Source organism: Cetorhinus maximus, chromosome 14 (genome assembly GCF_964194155.1).
Source record: "Cetorhinus maximus chromosome 14, sCetMax3.hap1.1, whole genome shotgun sequence".
Taxonomy (NCBI): domain Eukaryota; kingdom Metazoa; phylum Chordata; class Chondrichthyes; order Lamniformes; family Cetorhinidae; genus Cetorhinus; species Cetorhinus maximus.
This window is the reverse complement of record NC_135892.1, coordinates 17,543,420-17,561,258: the sequence shown is the minus strand read 5'-3', so window position 1 is coordinate 17,561,258 and position 17,839 is coordinate 17,543,420. Positions and strand designations below refer to the sequence as shown.

At 45.4% G+C, this 17,839-nt stretch overlaps 1 protein-coding gene across 1 annotated transcript in view; it reads right to left on the bottom strand.

Moving 5' to 3' along the window:
• syne1b (spectrin repeat containing, nuclear envelope 1b) overlaps nt 1-17,839 on the bottom strand; it is a 447,660-nt gene that overhangs the window by 223,155 nt on the left and 206,666 nt on the right. The window contains exons 65-74 of the mRNA XM_078556589.1: nt 17,390-17,707; nt 15,817-15,972; nt 13,621-13,791; nt 11,041-11,367; nt 8,822-8,974; nt 8,076-8,243; nt 6,523-6,699; nt 5,454-5,600; nt 3,766-3,891; nt 894-1,070 (exon numbers count right to left, since the gene is read on the bottom strand). Of these exons, the coding sequence (XP_078412715.1) occupies nt 894-1,070; nt 3,766-3,891; nt 5,454-5,600; nt 6,523-6,699; nt 8,076-8,243; nt 8,822-8,974; nt 11,041-11,367; nt 13,621-13,791; nt 15,817-15,972; nt 17,390-17,707 (1,920 nt within the window). The remainder of the gene's footprint in view (nt 1-893; nt 1,071-3,765; nt 3,892-5,453; nt 5,601-6,522; nt 6,700-8,075; nt 8,244-8,821; nt 8,975-11,040; nt 11,368-13,620; nt 13,792-15,816; nt 15,973-17,389; nt 17,708-17,839) is intronic.

Below are 17,839 nucleotides of genomic sequence, written 5' to 3'. Positions count from 1 at the left end.
GAGGCACAAAGGCTACAGCAACGCTCTTGCAAGGGAGAAGGGAAAGATGATAGGGTAATCCACCTTGAGGAGGGCAACCTTGGTGCCTGCCAGCCACGGGGCAAAAGGGCAATCAGCAAAGGTCTGAGAGGAAGCCACAGGTCTTCCTCTTTGGTGCAAAGTGAGTTTAGGCTATGCAAACTTCAGAATGCGATGAGCCTGCTGGGCTTTAAAATTTAGGTGGAAGGGTACAACTTAGAAAATGGTAAAGACAGTCCTCAGCCGTACAGAGCGCTCTTCAGACCCCATCTGGAGTACGGCGTTCAGCTGTGGGCACCAGACCACAGGAAGGATACATGGGTCATGGGCGGGAGAGGAGGGGGGCAGTGCAGGTTCATCAGGACCATCAGCATAAAGGGTTAAATTATGAGGATAGGTTGCAACAACTTGGGTTTGTATTCCCTTGAGTTTAGAAGGTTAAGGGGTGATCTAATCGGGAGGTGTTTAAAATCATTAAGGGGTTCGATGGGGAAGGTGCAGAAGGACTATTTCCTCTGGTAGGGGAATCCAGAACAAGGGAGCATTCCCTTAAAAATTAGAGTCAGGTCATTCAATGGAGACCAGGAAGAGTAGTGGAAATATGGAACTCCTTCCCCTTAGATGCTCTGAATCATTGGTGGGGGGTGTGGGGGTGTCAACTGGAGTTTAAGATTGATAGCGACAATATTTTGTTAATTAAGGGTATCGAAGGATATGGAGCAAAGGAGGGGGACGTAAATGGGATTGAGGCACAGATTAGCTATGATTTTATTGAATATTTATATCATTCTGAAGTCAAGAGGCTAAATGGCCCATTCCTGTTCTTATGATCTGACAATCTCAGTGTTCTATGCTTCTCTGGGATTATTTCTTACCTGCACCTGGGCCAACTGTTTCTGAGCAATTTTCAGCTCCATTTCCGCAGGCCTCCTCTTTAGGCTTTGGAGCTGCTGCTCGGTGTCCAGGAAGTAAGCCACAAGCTCTGCCTTCTGCCGTTTTATTTCCTCCCAACCGAGGGCCAGCTCCTGCGACCTGACCAGGTGCTGCTCAATCTGAAACACAGCACAGCCTGGGTTCAGCTCACAGACAAACATTAGCTCACGAGGGCCGCACCATCATGCAACAGGAGAATGCCGAGAGACGGCGTTGGGTTGGTTGAGGTGCTCAGTGGGTAGCCCTCTTGCCTCTGAGTCAGAAGGTTGTGGGTTCAAGCCCCATGTCGAAGACTTGAGCACGAAATATAGGTTGACACTTCAAGTGCAGTACTGAGGGAGTGCTGTACTATCGAAGATGCCACCTTTCAAATGAGATGTTAAACTGAATCCTCATCTGCCCTTTCGGGTGGATATGAAAGATCCCATATGGCACTATTCAGTGAATAGTAGAGGAGTTCTCCAGCGTCCTGGCCAATATTTATCTCTAAACAGGTTATCTGGTCATCATCACAATGCTGTTTGAGGGAAATTGCTGTGTGCAAATTGGCTGCCACATTTCCAACGTTACTATGGCGACACCAATTCAAAAGTGTTTCATTGGGTGTGGGACATCCTGAGGTCCTGAATGGTATTATATTAAATGCAATCCTTCCAATTTTTCCCTATTTTTCTATTCCCTCTTTTCTGCTTTGCAAAACTTGGGAAGTAAAATTCAAAATTTTGTTTAGAAAAGGCTGCTCGTCAAAGGTCTAAACAGGCAAACTTTTAGGAAAAAGCTTTATGTGGTTGGAGATAAGAATTGCCAGGAAGGAACTGGTGACCTGCCTCAGCTGGAGTTAATTCACAATGGAGCAGTGTAACGTTTGGTGAGGAATCTGCTTAAACTGGATTTTGATGCACTTTGAACCTAACTGGTTCAGCGCTTGGACTTGACGGAGAGGAGTCTGTCAGGAAGAAGATACACCATTGAAGACGAAGCCCTCACCCATCTCTCTGACCACCCACCAGGGCTTTAAAACCACTCCGCCATTTGTGCCAGCTGGTACTTGGAGGAGATGTGAGCAATAACCTGCTCAAACACCCGGCCAACACACAAATCACTATTCCAACCCTGTCTGAGCGTCACACTACCAGCAAAGCGGCACAACTCATATTCCAAAATTAAACCTCATCAACCATTGTCTTTAAATGAGAACAATTTAGATGATTATCAGGCAAAGTAGGTATGAATTTTGGGAGAATGGTGTTTGAAGTGAAGTCGAATTCTAGAAATTGCCCGAGGGTTTATTTCTTTGGCCTGTCTCACACTATAACAAGCAGAGATATACCGTACATTTTCCTCTTGACATTTTGGACAGGTGTTGCACAGAATATTATGTTGAATTGGTCTGTGCCAGGGTTTATGCTCCATATGAATCTCCTCTCACCCTAATTCATCTCACTCCATCAGCATATCCTTCTATTCTTTTCTCTCTCATTTGTTTATCTGGGTTCTTCTGAAATGCATCTTTGCCACTCCATGTGTCAACGAGTTCCACATTATTATCATTCTCTGAGTAAACAGGTTTCTCCTTAATTCCTATTCGGATTTATTAGTGATCATCTTATATTTATAACTCAAGTTTTGGACTCCTGCACATTAGTAACCCGACAGTAGTCTGAACTATAGGATGCTCTATATCTATATCTGCAAGAACCTATGGAAGCCTGGCATTCTCTGTTATTCTGTGTGCTATCAAGACCCGTAAATTATTATCCGACTCAATGGTGAATAAAAGCCTCTGGGCAGAATGTTCTGTTCGGTGAGCGGGTGTGGGGGCCCACTCGCGGACATATAAAATGGCGTGGGGTGATGTCAGGACCCTGCGTCATTTAGATTTTCACCCGCCGACCTGTCAACGGCCTATTCAGGCCATTAGAAAACTAATAGAAACCATTAATGGACCTGCCCATCCAACCTTAAGGTTGGCGGGAAGGCCGGGAGCCCTGGCAGGGTTCTGAGAAAGCATGAAACCTCATCCACGGGCAGGACGAGGTTTCATGAGGAATTTAAGAATCTCAGAATATTTCAAAATAAAAGTTATGGACATGTCCCAATTCATGTGACTGTGTCACATGAGGGGACATGGATGCGAAAGGGGACATGGCAGCAAAATTTTTCTCTCATTTTCATTTGAAGTTTCAAGTCTGAGCTGGCCTCCCTGAGACAGCACTTTGCCTCAGGGAGATCTGTGTAATCTTTCACATGTATGCGCGAAAGAGTGCGCTCCCAGCTCAGGCAATCCACATCCCCCCCCCGGCCCACACAGGGAGCACATGGTGCTTCCTGGCGGATGTCACTTTAGGAAGGCCTTAATTGGCCCACGCATGCAAAACAGGGGCGCCGATCAGGAACCCGTCCACCTGCGCCCGCTCCCACACATCCCCCCCACCGAAGGGGGGAAAATGTTGGCCTCTGTGTATGCTCTGCTGTGCTTTTCATTCTCCCTCATGGCTAACTAAAAACCTTAAAGGTCATACTAAGCAAGAAACTAATTTAACTTTTAGGTATAAAAGACGATACATAAAACCTGAATTGTCAATTACTCTTTGTTAAGGGTATGAAAACTCAGAGGTTGATGACATCAGTAAGAACAAATAAATTCTGTAAATCGGGTTTTAAAAGTCCATAAAGATTGAAAGCTAAAGGCCTTTTTAACCACTTATTTTGGTCTTGGGCTGAATAGTTTTGGGTGAGGAATAAATTGGCAATGGAATAGAATGTCTGCAGCAGGCGGGTCCGGGAGCCAAAGAAGCGAGACAGATGGATTACCGCTTGTTTGGTGTGTTGGATGTCTGCCGCTCCCTTCTTCACAGTGTTGTCGGATAAGTCACACATGGAGCAAAGCAGCTCCAGGTAAGTACTCGCCTGCTCCTGCAGAGCCCGATAGTGCTTCACCTGCAGCAAGGTGGAGCCTAGGGTTATTAGCAGTAACACCTTACATCGTACAACACACATAACTTTCCATGTACAATACATTCACAGTGCTAACAATTTTAGTACATCCAAAAAACAAAAGACTGAGGTAGTATGCAGTGTAGACTAAATCACAATTATTTCACAGAAGTGCAGGGTGAGTCATTTTGGAAGGAATTACAAGCAGAGGTAATATACACTAGAGGGTACAATTCTAAAGGGGCTGCAGGAGCAGAGGGACCTGGGGGTATACGTGCACAAATTGTTGAAGGTGGTAAGGCAGGTTGAGAAAGAGGTTAAAAAGGCATACAAGATCCTGGGCTTTATAAATACAGGCAGAGCATAAAAACACGGATGTTATGATGAACCTTTATAAAACAGTGGTTCAGCCTCAGCGGGAGCACTGTGTACCATTCTGCGCATCACACCTTAGGAAGAGTGTGAAGATATTGGAGAGGGTGTAGCAAAGATTCACAAGATGAAGAATTTTAGTTACATGGCTAGATTGGAGAAGCGGGGCTGTTCTACCTAAAGAAGTTTAAGAAGAAATTTAATAGAGGTGGTTAAGAGCATGAAGGGTCTAGACGGAGTGGTACTCAGAACTGGATACAATATACCACCTGATTAATGGAGGTTTACCATAACTTCTTTGCTTTCAGAGTCTATACCTCTAGCTATAAAGCAAAAGATCCCATATACTCTATCAACAGAACGTTCATGAATGACTTCATCAATACGCTGAAATGAAAATAATTTTTTTCCAAAATTTTCTAAAAATTAGCTTAAAAGATTCACATTTACATTGCCAATCAATATTCTTGACTTGTCTTGATAAATGCAGTTCAAACAATACCCATGAATCTCAGCATCATTCAGGACAAAGCAGCCTGCTTTACTGGCAGCCAATCTATCACCTTAAACATTAATTCCCTCCACCACTAGCGCACAGTGGGAGCAGTGCATTCTCCCTGCAGGATACACAGCAGCAACCTTTCAAGGCTTCTTCGACAGTAACTTCCAAACCTGTGACCTTTGCCACCTCGAAGGACAAGGGCAGCAGGTGCATGGGAACACCACCGCCTGCAAGTTCCCCTCCAGGTCACACACCATTCTCACTTGGACATATATCGCCGTTCCCTCACTGTCGATGGGTCAAAATCCTGGCAGCATTATGGGAACACCTACATCACATGGACAGCAGCACTTCCAGGAGAAGGTCCGTCACCACCATCTCAAGGACAGTTAGGGCTCAGCAATAAATGTCAGCCTTGCCAGTGATGCTAACATCTCACAAGTGGATTTTAATAAAGGCAAGCTCTCAGCACTTACAGATGGAGATACACTAGCGTTTACACAAGCAGTTCCCGCAAAATATACACGGATTCATAAACGTCGCCCTCGATGCTACACTTGAATGTAGCCTGTGCAAGAGGCTTCAGAAACCTGGATGCGGCATCACTCCAGAGCTGATGCAGGTCCATGGTAGATAACTCTACCCCTTCGGGGATACTGTCAGGGTTTGGCTCAGGCGCTTGCGCTGTTACCTGTTTGAGTGATTTTTGTGGGCTGATAGGTGGTCGAGGTTGGGGATCCAGTTCATACTGCACGGACTGGAGCCAGGCTTGGCATTGCTGCAGCGTGTCCTGGTGGCTGACGTGCTTCTGCAGCTCACGTTCCAGACTCTGGTACAGCTGGGGCAAAAACAGGTCAGACAGAGACACAGAGTTAGCAACCTGCAGGCTTAACTGGGTGCAGTTCAGAGCTCAAAACAAAAAACTACTGTGGATGCTGGAAATCCAAAACAAAAACAGAATTACCTGGAAAAACTCAGCAGGTCTAGCAGCATCGGCGGAGAAGAAAAGAGTTGACGTTTCGAGTCCTCATGACCCTTCAACAGAACTGTTGAAAGGTCATGAGGACTTGAAACATCAACTCTTTTCTTCTCCGCCAATGCTGCCAGACCTGCTGAGTTTTTCCAGGTAATTCTGTTTTTGTTTTGTAGTTCAGAGCTCGCTGTACAACAACGGTGGCCACAATGGGGCATTCTTCCTCTGCAAAGCCACATCGGAAACAGGGCAAAAGGTTTTGACAGGCCATTTCTCTGGGCCTCCCTCCCACAACCGAGGGTGGGGAGGGGGTGGAATGCTAACCACCGCTCAGGAACAGTCATTCATATTGCATTTAAAGGAGGCAGCTGCAATGGTAAAGAAGCTCCTACCTCATGGAACCGCTGGTTGGAAGCCTATCAAGCTGCCCTGTGACCAGCCTCGCTCAGACTGCAGGGCACGAGAAGGGACTGGCCCCAGGATGATGCAAGCACCCCTTGCATCTGAATAGTTCCAGCTGCTTGGTGCCCACATTATCTTGCTTGGCAGCTGAAACCTGGCTCAATGCCATTGGGCCTTTCAGGTGTCTTATTCAAATAATGCAGGTTTCAGGAGTTCAACAGGAGGCAAGAACGTCATTCTGACAGAGCAAGGTGCAGAGTTAGACTTTCAATTTGCCCACCAGGTTTAGAAACTGCCTGGTTTACGTCTCCATTTAAAATCTACCCGCCAGAGTCAGCAGGAGGCAAGAACAAGTACAGTTGTGAGTTTGGGGATTGTTTCTTACTCTCTGAGCTGTGCTACAGATGGCAGAATAACTGTCCCGAATTCCCTGCAGGTGACCTTGGATCTGATGCTTAAACTTCCCTTGAAGCTCCTCCGTGCAGTTGGCAATCAGGTTGTCCCCCTTGTTTCTCAGACTTGCTAAGGCATGTTCGAAACCAGCTATCTCCTCCATGATTGGCTGTTAGGAGAGAAAAAACTGGGTCAGTTCGAGTCATCCTACAGACATCGTGCTCAGTGTGACAGTAACTGAGGAGCTACTAGGAATACGGGAGTAGGTGGAGGCCATTCAGCCCCTTCAGCCTGTTCTGCCATTCAGTTGGATCATGCCTGGTCTGTATCTTTACTCCCTACCTGCATTGGTTCCTTAATACATTTGCCTAACAAAAATGCATCAATCACAATTCTGAAATTTTCAATTGATCCTCAGCCTTACCAGCCTTTTGAGGGTGAAAGTTCCAGATTTCCACTCTCCTTTGTGTGAAGAAGTGTTTCCTGACATCTCCCTGAATGGCCTAGCTTTCATTTTAAAGTTGTGCTCAGTTGTTCTGGACTCCTCCACCCGAGGAAACAACTTTTCTCTATTTACCCTACAAACTCCTTTAATCATCCTGAACACTTAAATACATCATCCCTTCATCCTCTATACAAGTTAAGTCTACACAACCTGCCCTTTTCGCTCTGGTATCATTCCAGTGAACCTGAACAACTTGCCAACCAATCAGCACCCTTTTCTCCTATAGTATAAATTATTATGATGGTTTGAAATTTGGTGTTTTTGCATTTGTCCTGATGAGTGCAAAGATGAAAAACTTCAGCAAGATGTCTCTCTTTTCAACAATGTTGGAGTTCTGTATGACCAAACAACTGTTTGATTAACGGAACTGATAAGATAGAGAGAATTAGAGAGGTAGAGGGAGATGGAGCGAGAAGTGGAGCAAGAAGTGGAGCAAGAGAGAAACAGAGAGAGACAGAGAGAGAAACAGAGAGATAAAGAGCTAGAGAGGCAGGGAGATACAGAGACAGAGACACAGACAGAGAGACAGACAGGCAAAGGAAGATACATAGATAGAAAAATAGACAGAAGGAGAGACAGGGAGAGATAGATGTATGAATAGATAGGTAGACACACAGACAGACAGATACCATTCCCTCTGGTGGGAGTCCAGAACAAAGGGGCATGACCTTAAAATTAGAGCTATGTCATCCAGGATTGGTGTTAGAAAGCACTTCTTCATTCAAAGAGTCACAAAATCTGGAATTCTCTTCCGCCAAAAGGTTGTGGATGCGCAGGAGCAATTGGAGCTTCCCAGAATGAGATCAATAGAGTTTTTGGGTTAGGATATTAAGGGATATGGAACAAAGGCAGGCAAACTGGATTGAGGTACAGGCCATCCATGATCCAACTGAATGGCGGAACTGGGTCAAGTGGCTGAATGATCGACACGCATTCCAATGTTCCTGTGTGCACCCAGTGCGGAGGAATACCCACACAATCTTGATCTTGAAAGTTTCCTAATAAAAGCAATTTGCTTAAAATGTAAGGTTGTTCTGCACCTTGTGTCTTGCCAGGTTCTGGGTTGCCATCTCCAGGTTGGAGCTTTGGGTGGTGTCAGGAGCCACCAGTCTGGTGGAGATCTGTAGCAGCCATTTCTCCACCTCCTGTAGGTTACTGTTATAATCCTCATGCTCCCTCACTGTCTCTTCCAAATTCTGCATGCACACCTTGAAAAGAAAGAGCAGCAACATATTAACTATTCTGCTCGCAGGAGCCCAGTAACAGTCAGTGATTTTTCCTCAAATGCATTCCTGGGATGTGAATGTTGTGAGGCCGCCACTTTTGCCTATCTCTTGCTGCCCTGAGAAGATGGTGATACAACTGAGGGCATTGTTAGCCACTTCAGAGGGCAGTTAAGAGTCAACCACATTGGTATGGAGTGGAGTCTCATATATTCCCAGAGAAATTTCCTGTATGGTAATCAATCCATCAGTTCTGCCTGTATCTAGTTTGGGGAACACCTCCTGCTGTCCATACCGTGGGCCCTTACCCTGAAGCTTGGTTCCTTACCATATCCGGGGGCCCTTATTCTGACCCTCAGTCACTTATCCAGACTCAGGATCCTTACCCTGACTCTTCTTCCCTTAACTTAATCATGGGGCCAAGTTCCTACTCTGTGGCCCATTGCCTGACCCTGGAGCCCTCACCTTGCCCCCGAGGCTTGTACCCTCACTGTGGGTACTTATCCTGACCCTGGGGCCCATACCCTCACTGTGGGCACTTACCCAGACCTTGGGGCCCTTACCATTACTGTGGAGCACAGCTCCTGGTAATCTGACAGCAGCCTCTTCAGATTGTCGTTGACGGCAGGGTCGTGAATGAGTTCGAAGACAGCCTCACCCTTCTCAATCACCAACTTAATCCCTGGTTCATGGGACACAATCGTTTGCTGAATGGCCTGAGACAAATAGAAGAAGTTAGGTCTATGCATCATACAGTCAGCAACTCCGCAATACTCGTGTTTTAAAATGAATTATCATCAATTGGAGACTGCAAAATGAGAACAATTTCAATGATTATAGGGCAAAGTAGATAGAGAGTGTTTGAAGTGAAGTAGAACACTAGAAAGTAGCCTAGGGTTCATTTCTTTTACCTGTCTTGGGCTATAACAGGCTCAGGCTAAGATACTTCATACACCTGGACAGGTGAACCTTGTACGTCCTGAATTTCTTTAGCTGCGACGCTGACACTCATGCTTTAGGCTGTCTAGGCACTAAACTCTGGACATTCCCTCCCTGTCTGTCCGTTGCTCTATCCTTCGTTAAGATGCTTCTTCAAATCTATCTCTCTGACCAAGCTTTTGGTGACCTGTCCTAAGATCTCCTCATGTGATCTGATGTCAAACATTGCCTGTCAGTGCTCCTGGCTTTGTGATGTTTTGCTTACATTAAAGGTGCTATATAAATGCAAGTTGCTGTTGTTCTGTCCTATCGCCTCTTTCCCTTGCGCTCAGATCCAATTGAAGTAAAAGAATGAACACACTACTGTTACTATGAAATGCATGGAAATATGAAAGCTCGACACCCCAGCATGATAGGAGGTCTAGGCTACAGTTTGCTGTTGCGTGTCCTACATTACAAAAGTGACTGCACTCCAAAAGTACTTCATTGGCTGGAAAGCACTTTGAAACTTCTGGAGGTCAAGAAGGGCTACATAAATATAAACCTTTCACCATACAGTAAGTCTGGTTATTTTTATATAGCCAGTTTCTCAGATTGGGTGACCGCTTTGTGGAACACTTATGTTCAATACTCAAGTATTTTATTTATTCATTCACAGGATATGGGCTTCGCTGGCTGGGCCAGCATTTATTGCCCATCCTTAGTTGCCCTTGAGAAGGTGGTGGTGAGCTGCCTTCTTGAACCGCTGCAGTCCATGTAGTGTAGGTACACCCACAGTGCTGTTAGGGAGGGAGTTCCAGGATTTTGACCCAGCGACAGTGAAGGAACAGCGATATATTTCCAAGTCAGGATGGTGAGTGACTTGGAGGGGAGCTTCCAGGTGGTGGTGTTCCAATATATCTGCTGCCCTTGTCCTTCTAGATGGTAGTGGTCATGGGTTTGGAAGGTGCTGCCTAAGGAGCCTTGGTGAATTCCTGCAGTGCATCTTGTTACTGCTGCTACTGTGCATCGGTGGTGGAGGGAGTGCATGTTTGTTGATGTGGTGCCAATCAAGCGGACTGCTTTGTCCTGGACAGTGTCCAGCTTCTTCAGTGTTGTAGCTCACCACCACCTTCTCATGGGCAACTAGGGATGGGCAATAAATGCTGGCCCAGCCAGCAAAGCCCACATCCCGTGAATGAATAAAAAAAAATGGAGCTGCACTCATCCAGGCAAGTGGGAAGTATTCAATCACACTCCTGACCCTGAGTAAGTGTGACCCTGAGCTTCCTGTCACTTCGTTCCCACTCTGACCTTTCTGTCCTTGGCCTGCTATAGTGTTCCAATGAAGCTCAATGCAAGTTCAAGCGATGGCACTTCATCTTTCGACTCAACGATCAACACGGAGTTGAACCATTTTAGATCATAGCCTCTGCCTCCATTTTGTTCCTTTTTTTCATTTTGCTGGTTCAGTTTTTTTTTGTTTCTTTATTCCTTCGTTTTGCATTCGGACTGCTGCTATCCAGCCATTCACACCTCATTTGAACATGTCTTCTGTTTTTTTACTATTCTCATTGCCACTCCCTTTAGCTTTTGTTCCATGAAACCTTTTGTCCAGCACTCCACCCTTTCGCAGACCCTCCCTTTTGTTCCTCCTTCCCCCCCACCCCCGACCGCCCCCATTTGCTTGCTCAAAACCGATTAAATTTCTATCTTTGCTCAGTTCTGATGAAACGCCATCAACCTGAAACATTAACTCCGTTTCTCTCTCCACAATGCTGCGTGACCTGCTGAGCATTTTCTGATTTTATTTCTGATTTCCGGCAGTATTTTGCTTTTGCATTATGTTCTCAGTTTCCTTTACCTTGTACTTAGCTAGCTGGGCCTTCTTTTCAAACAGTTCCACTTTTGGGTCCACCGGGATCTGTAAGATGGCCTGATACTCTGCCAGCCACTTGGTTTGGCTCTGGTACTTATCCAAGAACTCTTTCGTGAGGTACAGACATTTCTCCAGGTTGCCGCGCTCCCTCCTGATGGAGCTGGTCAACTCATTCAGTTGGCCGATGTGACCATCCATTGACTCCCGCAGACTCTGAGCTTCCGGCCCCTCAAGGTACTCAATAGCCTTCTCACTCTTCTCAAGAATCATCTTCAGCAAGCTGTTCCCCATGTCAATGTCATTGTGCAGGCCCTAAAAATGAAAACAGTGTCACTGAAAAGGAAAGGCTGTGGCAAGAGGCCAAGACTGTCCGCAATGTTAGCCAGGAAACCTCCGGGTTTATGGTCAGCTCCACTTTAAGGGTTTTCATACACCTTTTCTTTACTAATCACCTAAAAGATCCCATGGTGCTTTGGGGCTGGCCAAAGTTAAGTGATTGGTCTCACAGCTTCTTGTAGACTTTAATAAAGCCAAGAAGACAGACTGGAGCAGAAACTATGTCCAGTGTGTTCAGGCTGCAGAACATGCACCACATGAACCTCGCAGCCCAGTATCAATCCCAAAATAATTTCCCAGTGCCCCATTCTCCCCTTGCTTCCTTCGCCACTGCCGCATTCTCTTCCCGCTGCCCCATATCAATCCAAAAACTGATCCCAATGCCCATTTTCCTCCACATCATAGGAACACAGGAGTTGGAGTAGGCCACTCGGCCCCTCAAGCCTGCTCCGCCATTTAACTAGATCATGGCTGATCTTTGCCTCATTGCCATCTTCCCACACTATCCCCGTATCCCTTAAAGTCATTGGTATATAGAAATCTATCAACCTCTGCTTTGAACATACTCAATTCTGAGCCTCCACAGCCCTCTGGGGTAGAGAATTCCAAAGACTTACCACCCTCTGACTGAAGAAATTCCTCCTCACCTCCGTCCTAAATGGCCTATCCCTTATTCGGGGACTGTGTCCCTTGGTTCTAGACCCCCCCAAACAGGGGACACATCCTTCCTACATCTACCCAATCACCTCTCATTCTTCTAAACTCTAGGGAATACAGGCCCAATCACTTCAATCTTTCTTCATAATCCTGTATCCATCCCAAAGCTAATCCTACTGCCCCACTCTCTCCTCAGCCATCAGTCACAAAAACTTATCCCACTGCTCTGCTCATTCCTCACAAACCTGTATCAATCCCAGAACTAATCTCAATATCCTCTTCTTCCCCATAGTTCAGTAGCAATCCCAAAATTAATCCCACTGTCCCACTCTCTCTTCATAGCCATTAACCCCAAAACTAATCCGACTGCCCCATTTTGTGGAGTTCCACAGGGGTCAGTGTTGGGACCACAACTTTTCACTTTATACATTAATGATCTAGATGAAGGAACTGAGGGCATCCTGGCTAAGTTTGCAGATGGTACAAAGATAGGTGGAGGGACAGGTAGTATTGAGGAGGCGGGGAGGCTGCAGAAGGATTTGGACAGTTTAGGAGCAAAGAAGTGGCAAATGGAATACAACATGGGGAAGTGTGAGGTCATGCACTTTGGTAGGAAGAATAGAGGCATTTTCTAAATGGGGAGAGAATTCAGAAGTCTGGAGTGCAAAGGGACTTGGGAGTCCTAGTCCAGGATTCTCTTAAGGTTAACTTGCAGGTTGAGTCAGTAGTTAGGAAGGCAAATGCAATGTTGGCATTTATTTCGAGAGGACTAGAATATAAAAGCAGGGATGTGCTGCTGAGGCTTTATAAGGCTCTGGTCAGACCACATTTAGAATATTGTGAGCAATTTTGGGCCCCGTATCTCAGGAAGGATGTGCTGGCCCTGGAGAGGGTCCAGAAGAGGTTCACGAGAATGATCCCAGGAATGAAAGGCTTAACATATGAGGAACGTTTGAGGACTCTGGGTCTATACTCGATGGAGTTTAGAAGGATGAGGAGGGATCTGATTGAAACTTACAGAATACTGAAAGGCCTGGATAGAGTGGACGTGGGGAAGATGTTTCCATTAGTAGGAGAGACTAGGACCCGAGGGCACAGCCTCAGAGTAAAGGGAAGACCTTTTAGAACAGAGATGAGGAGAAACTTCTTTAGCCAGAGAGTGGTGAATCTATGGAATTCATTGCCACAGAAGGCTGTAGAGGCCAGGTCATTGAGTGTATTTAAGACCGAGATAGATAGGTTCTTGATTGGTAAGGGGATCAAAGGTTATGCCATTTAACTAGATGGGAGAAGGCGGGAGAATGGGGTTGAGAAACTTATCAGCCATGATTGAATGGCGGAGCAGACTCGAAGGGCCGAATGGCCTAATTTCTGCTCCTATGTCTTATGGTCTTATGGTTTTTCCTGACAACCTTTTAAATTCCCAATATGTGCTCATATTATGTAGAGCTTTGGGAGCACTGATGTGCTAGATCCAGCTTGCTATAGATACACATGCAGATTTATGCACAAGTCTTTAACTCTTGAAATGAAGGAACCCAAGCTGTGTGCACGCATTTCCTTTTCTCTTACCTCAAACTTTTTAATCTTGATTTCCATGGCGATTTTGTCCACCACACTCAAAGCCACAGCCATGTTTTTAAAGTTCTTCTGCGCTGCCCTGAGCCAGTCGGTGTAGGTGCTCAGCGCTGAACCAGCTTCTTCCAAGGCTCTCAGCTCCTCTCTCAGCAACTTAGTTTGGTCCTATGAGAAATAGATTGCTCGGTGTGGGATATGACATTCACCCATAACATTCAGGAGGCTGATATATCAGAACAGCGACACTGCAATATCAACCCGCCTGTCATGAAGCTATTAACGTATATAACTATTATTGGAAAATATTTTTCTTTTAAAATAGAGATTTAGTCTGTGGGTGCGTCTTAATTGGATTAAAGCCAGCTAGTCTTTGATGTGTATTAGTTTTGAGATTTAAGAGAGATAGCATGCATTTGTATTTTTTGAATAGAGCATTCAAGAAGTGGGGTGAAAACTACCACCTAGCTCGCAGACACCAAGCGATATATGTTTATATTACTAATAAAATTGGTTCTATGAAAGGGGTTTTATTGTTGAAAGGTGGAGTTCAAAGAGGCTGGTGATACAATGAGAATTCACATTCAATGAGTGGTGCTAGGTAAAACTTCAGCAGTTTTGTGTGTGCAGGCAGAGGCAATGGAACATCAAAGCAGCTATGAGCCTACCACTGTCTCCACAGGAACCAAAGTGAAAAGAACCTAGTTTTGAATTTGTAAGGTGAAAGTGCTTCACCTGGTGTCTGGTTAAGTCTATGGGGTGCTGTTGCCTTAATGGAGATGAGTTTGGGAGCTTGTTAAAAGTTATGATCGTAGTAATTTCTAGCTGTGTGTATACATATTTTAACCTGTGTAAATTAATAAAATGTTTCATTTAGGTTAATGTAAAACCTCGAGAACTGGTGGTCTGATACCTGAATTTAGGGTTGCGTCTCAAACATAACACTTTAAACAACTGTCATAACCTATAATTTTAAGTTTCCCTCTGGGATTTTTAAATAACTCAGCTTTTACCAACTGCTCGGTCATAACACCGCCTCTGCTAATCCCTATTGTTATAACAAGGCTCAGTGGGTGACATTCTCACCTCTGAGTCTGAGGCTCCTGGCTTCAAGTCCCACTTTAGCACAGAATCCCGGCTGACTCACCCAGAGGGAGTGCTGCACTGTTAGGGGTGCCATTTTTCAGATGAGATGTCAAACTGATGCCCTGTCTGCCTTCACAGGTTGACATAAAAGATCCCATGATTCCATTTTGAAGAGGAGGGGGGGTTCTCCCCAGTATCCTGGCCATTAATTAGCCCTCAACCAACAGCTAAAAACAGATGATCTGGCCAGTACCACATTGCTGTTTGTGGGGCCTGGTGGGGTGCAAATTGGCTGACAAATCCCTACTTTTCAACACTGGCTACAATTCAAAAGTACTTCATTGATTTTGAATCAGGGAATCCTCCAGTACATAAACAGCACACCCAGCCCCTCATGTCTGTACCGCTATCTTCTCCATACGAACCAGACAGTCTCATCCACTCTCCTGCTCGCTCCTCGTGCCATTTAATATTCTACTCAGTCTCATTCCACTTCCTCCTCAATCTCCATACACACTAATATCCCTAGCAGTCTGATCCCACTCTCTTGCTGACTCCATGCGCTTTAATGTCCCATTCAGTCTAATCCCACTCTCTCACTTCTCCCTTTAATATCCCTCGTTCTCAAGCAACTAATTCTCTTTTAAGAGAATTTATGGGCTGTGTTACATGACTTTTGTGCCAGGGAATTCCACGTTCTAATCACCCTTGGCGTAAAGGAGCATTTTTTCTTCCCTCCCCTTTAATTCTTTTATCACAGCCTTAAATGCTTTCCCTCTTAATACCACCTGTCTGACCAGTGGGAACAGCTTGTCATGATTTACTGTGCTATAATCCTTCACAATATTCAGGTCACCCTTTACCCTTCTCATCACTAGTGGAGAAAAATAACCATAACTGTAAGTCCTCAGCCCTGCAACATCCCCAGGGAACGGACCGCACTGACTGAATAGCACTGTTTTGACAGAGGTACAGTGATGACTGAAAGGGCACCACATTTGAAAGAGTACAAAGCCTCCAAATGCACATGAGAAATTCTGCTGAAAGCTCGAGCGCCTAGAGACCAGTTTAGCACAGATCTTGATTTTTGAGCTGTTGGTTCCATACCACCACATGAAGCAGAATGCCTTGGTATCGGGCTGCAAGATGGGTAGCTTGACTTCCCACGCTGCTGTTGATGTGACTCTCCTCCAGGACTTGATGGGCTAGCAAACCGACCCTCTCCACTTCGTCCTTCCGGGCAAGGATTTCTTCATTCCATTTCTAATAAGGCAGAAGGGAAAATGAATGATCCATACATTGTCATTTAAATCTAACCAATAATGTATTTTTTAAAACGTATTCTTTCATGGGGTGTGGGAGTTGCTGGCAATGGCAGCATTTGTTGCCCATCTCTAATTGCCCTTGAACTGAATGGCTCGCTAGGCCATTTCAGAGGGCAGTTGAGAGCCAACCGCATTGCTGTGGGTCTGGAGGCCAGACCTGGTAAGGAGGGCAGATTTCCTTCCCTAAAGGAGTAATAATGTGACTGATTACAGAAAGGGGAACCAAACATAACTCGTGCTAGTCGAACCATTGTACTAAGTGCAGAACTATCTCCCAATGGTTACTTGGTGCCAGCTTTTTATTTCTCATTGAAAACCTCAGGTACCAAAGCTCTGCTATATAAGAAAACTCAGTGGGGATGGATTTTTTTAAAAAGTGAAACTTCCAATTGTGATAGCCTCAGTGACAGAGTCAGACAGGAGATCTCCATGGAAATTCTGCTTAGTGGGGGCTGATTATCAGCAGAAGATATGGGTGGTGGTGTATATGCAACATAACCCAGAAAGTAACATCATTTGTACCAAATAATTAAGAACTATTAAAAAGGAAAAAAATGGAATGCTGATCTTTATTTCCAGGGTCTTGGAATATAAAGGGGTGGAGAATGCACTTGTTATATAAAGATCTCGTTAGTCCCTATTTAGAGTACTGCACTCAGTTCTGGGCATTGCACGTCAGGGGGGTACACTGACCTAGGAATGGGTGCAGCGCAGATTCACCAGGACGATCCCGTGGGTGAAAGGGTTAAGTTATGAGCACAGGTAGCATGGACTAGGTTTCTATTCCATTAAGTATAGAGTATTAAGGGATCATCAAATTGAGGTGTTTTGGATGGTTAAAGGATTTGGTAGGGCAGATAGAAAGAAACAGTTTCCTCTGATGGGGGAATCCAGAGCCAGCTGAGTATAACCATCAAATGCAAGCTGGACCACTCAGGCTGATGTCAGGAAGCACTGCTTCGGACAAAGGGTAGTGGAAATCTGGAACTTTCGCCCTCAAAAACTGTCGAGGGTAGGTCAGTTGAAAATTGCAAAGCATGCGATTGATATATTTTTGTTAGTTAAGGGTATTACGGATATGGAACCAAGGCAGTTAAATGGGGTTAAGATTTAACTGAATAATGGAACTGACTAGAGGGACTGAATAGCCTACTCTTGTTCCCAAGTCCAACAGCCAATGTTATTTCAACCTCAGATAAAACCTTTGTCGAGTGTGACGTTTACATGGGTTGGGTAAGTCAGTCAGGCAAGCTTCGGTCATGATGCCGCAACACAAGGACCGGATTGTTGGAATGAGTCCCAGTCAGCAGCACTGCAGAGCGGTGTGCTGCTGCTGCTGCTTACACTGAACACACCTGTAACTGTTGAAGCTGAGTCTCCTTGGTGCCTCGGTCAGACTTTCTCCCTGTCCGGAGGTTGACCTTGCTCTCAAGGTCAGAGAGCCACGTGTCCACCTGCTGGAACATCTTCTCCAGCCGCCTCAGCATATTCAGGGTGGCATTGATCCTCTCTTTTGACTCGCTGAGCCTCCGCTGGTACAGGTGCCAGTCCCTTTGGGCAGATTCAAGGATGCGATCCTCCATGTATGTAGACCCAGACAGGGTCATCTTTTCCTGGCTCTTAAGGACAGCGCTCATTAAAGTCTGGCCCTCGGAGCAGTGCCTCTCCAAGTCCTGTGGAACAATATGATCATATTGGACTCAATTAATACAACGTAAGGCAGCTCCTTGGAATATATTCATGAAATGAACTGCATAATCTACATTTAATCGTCTTTAAGATCAGGCTGGGGTCAGTGGGAGCAC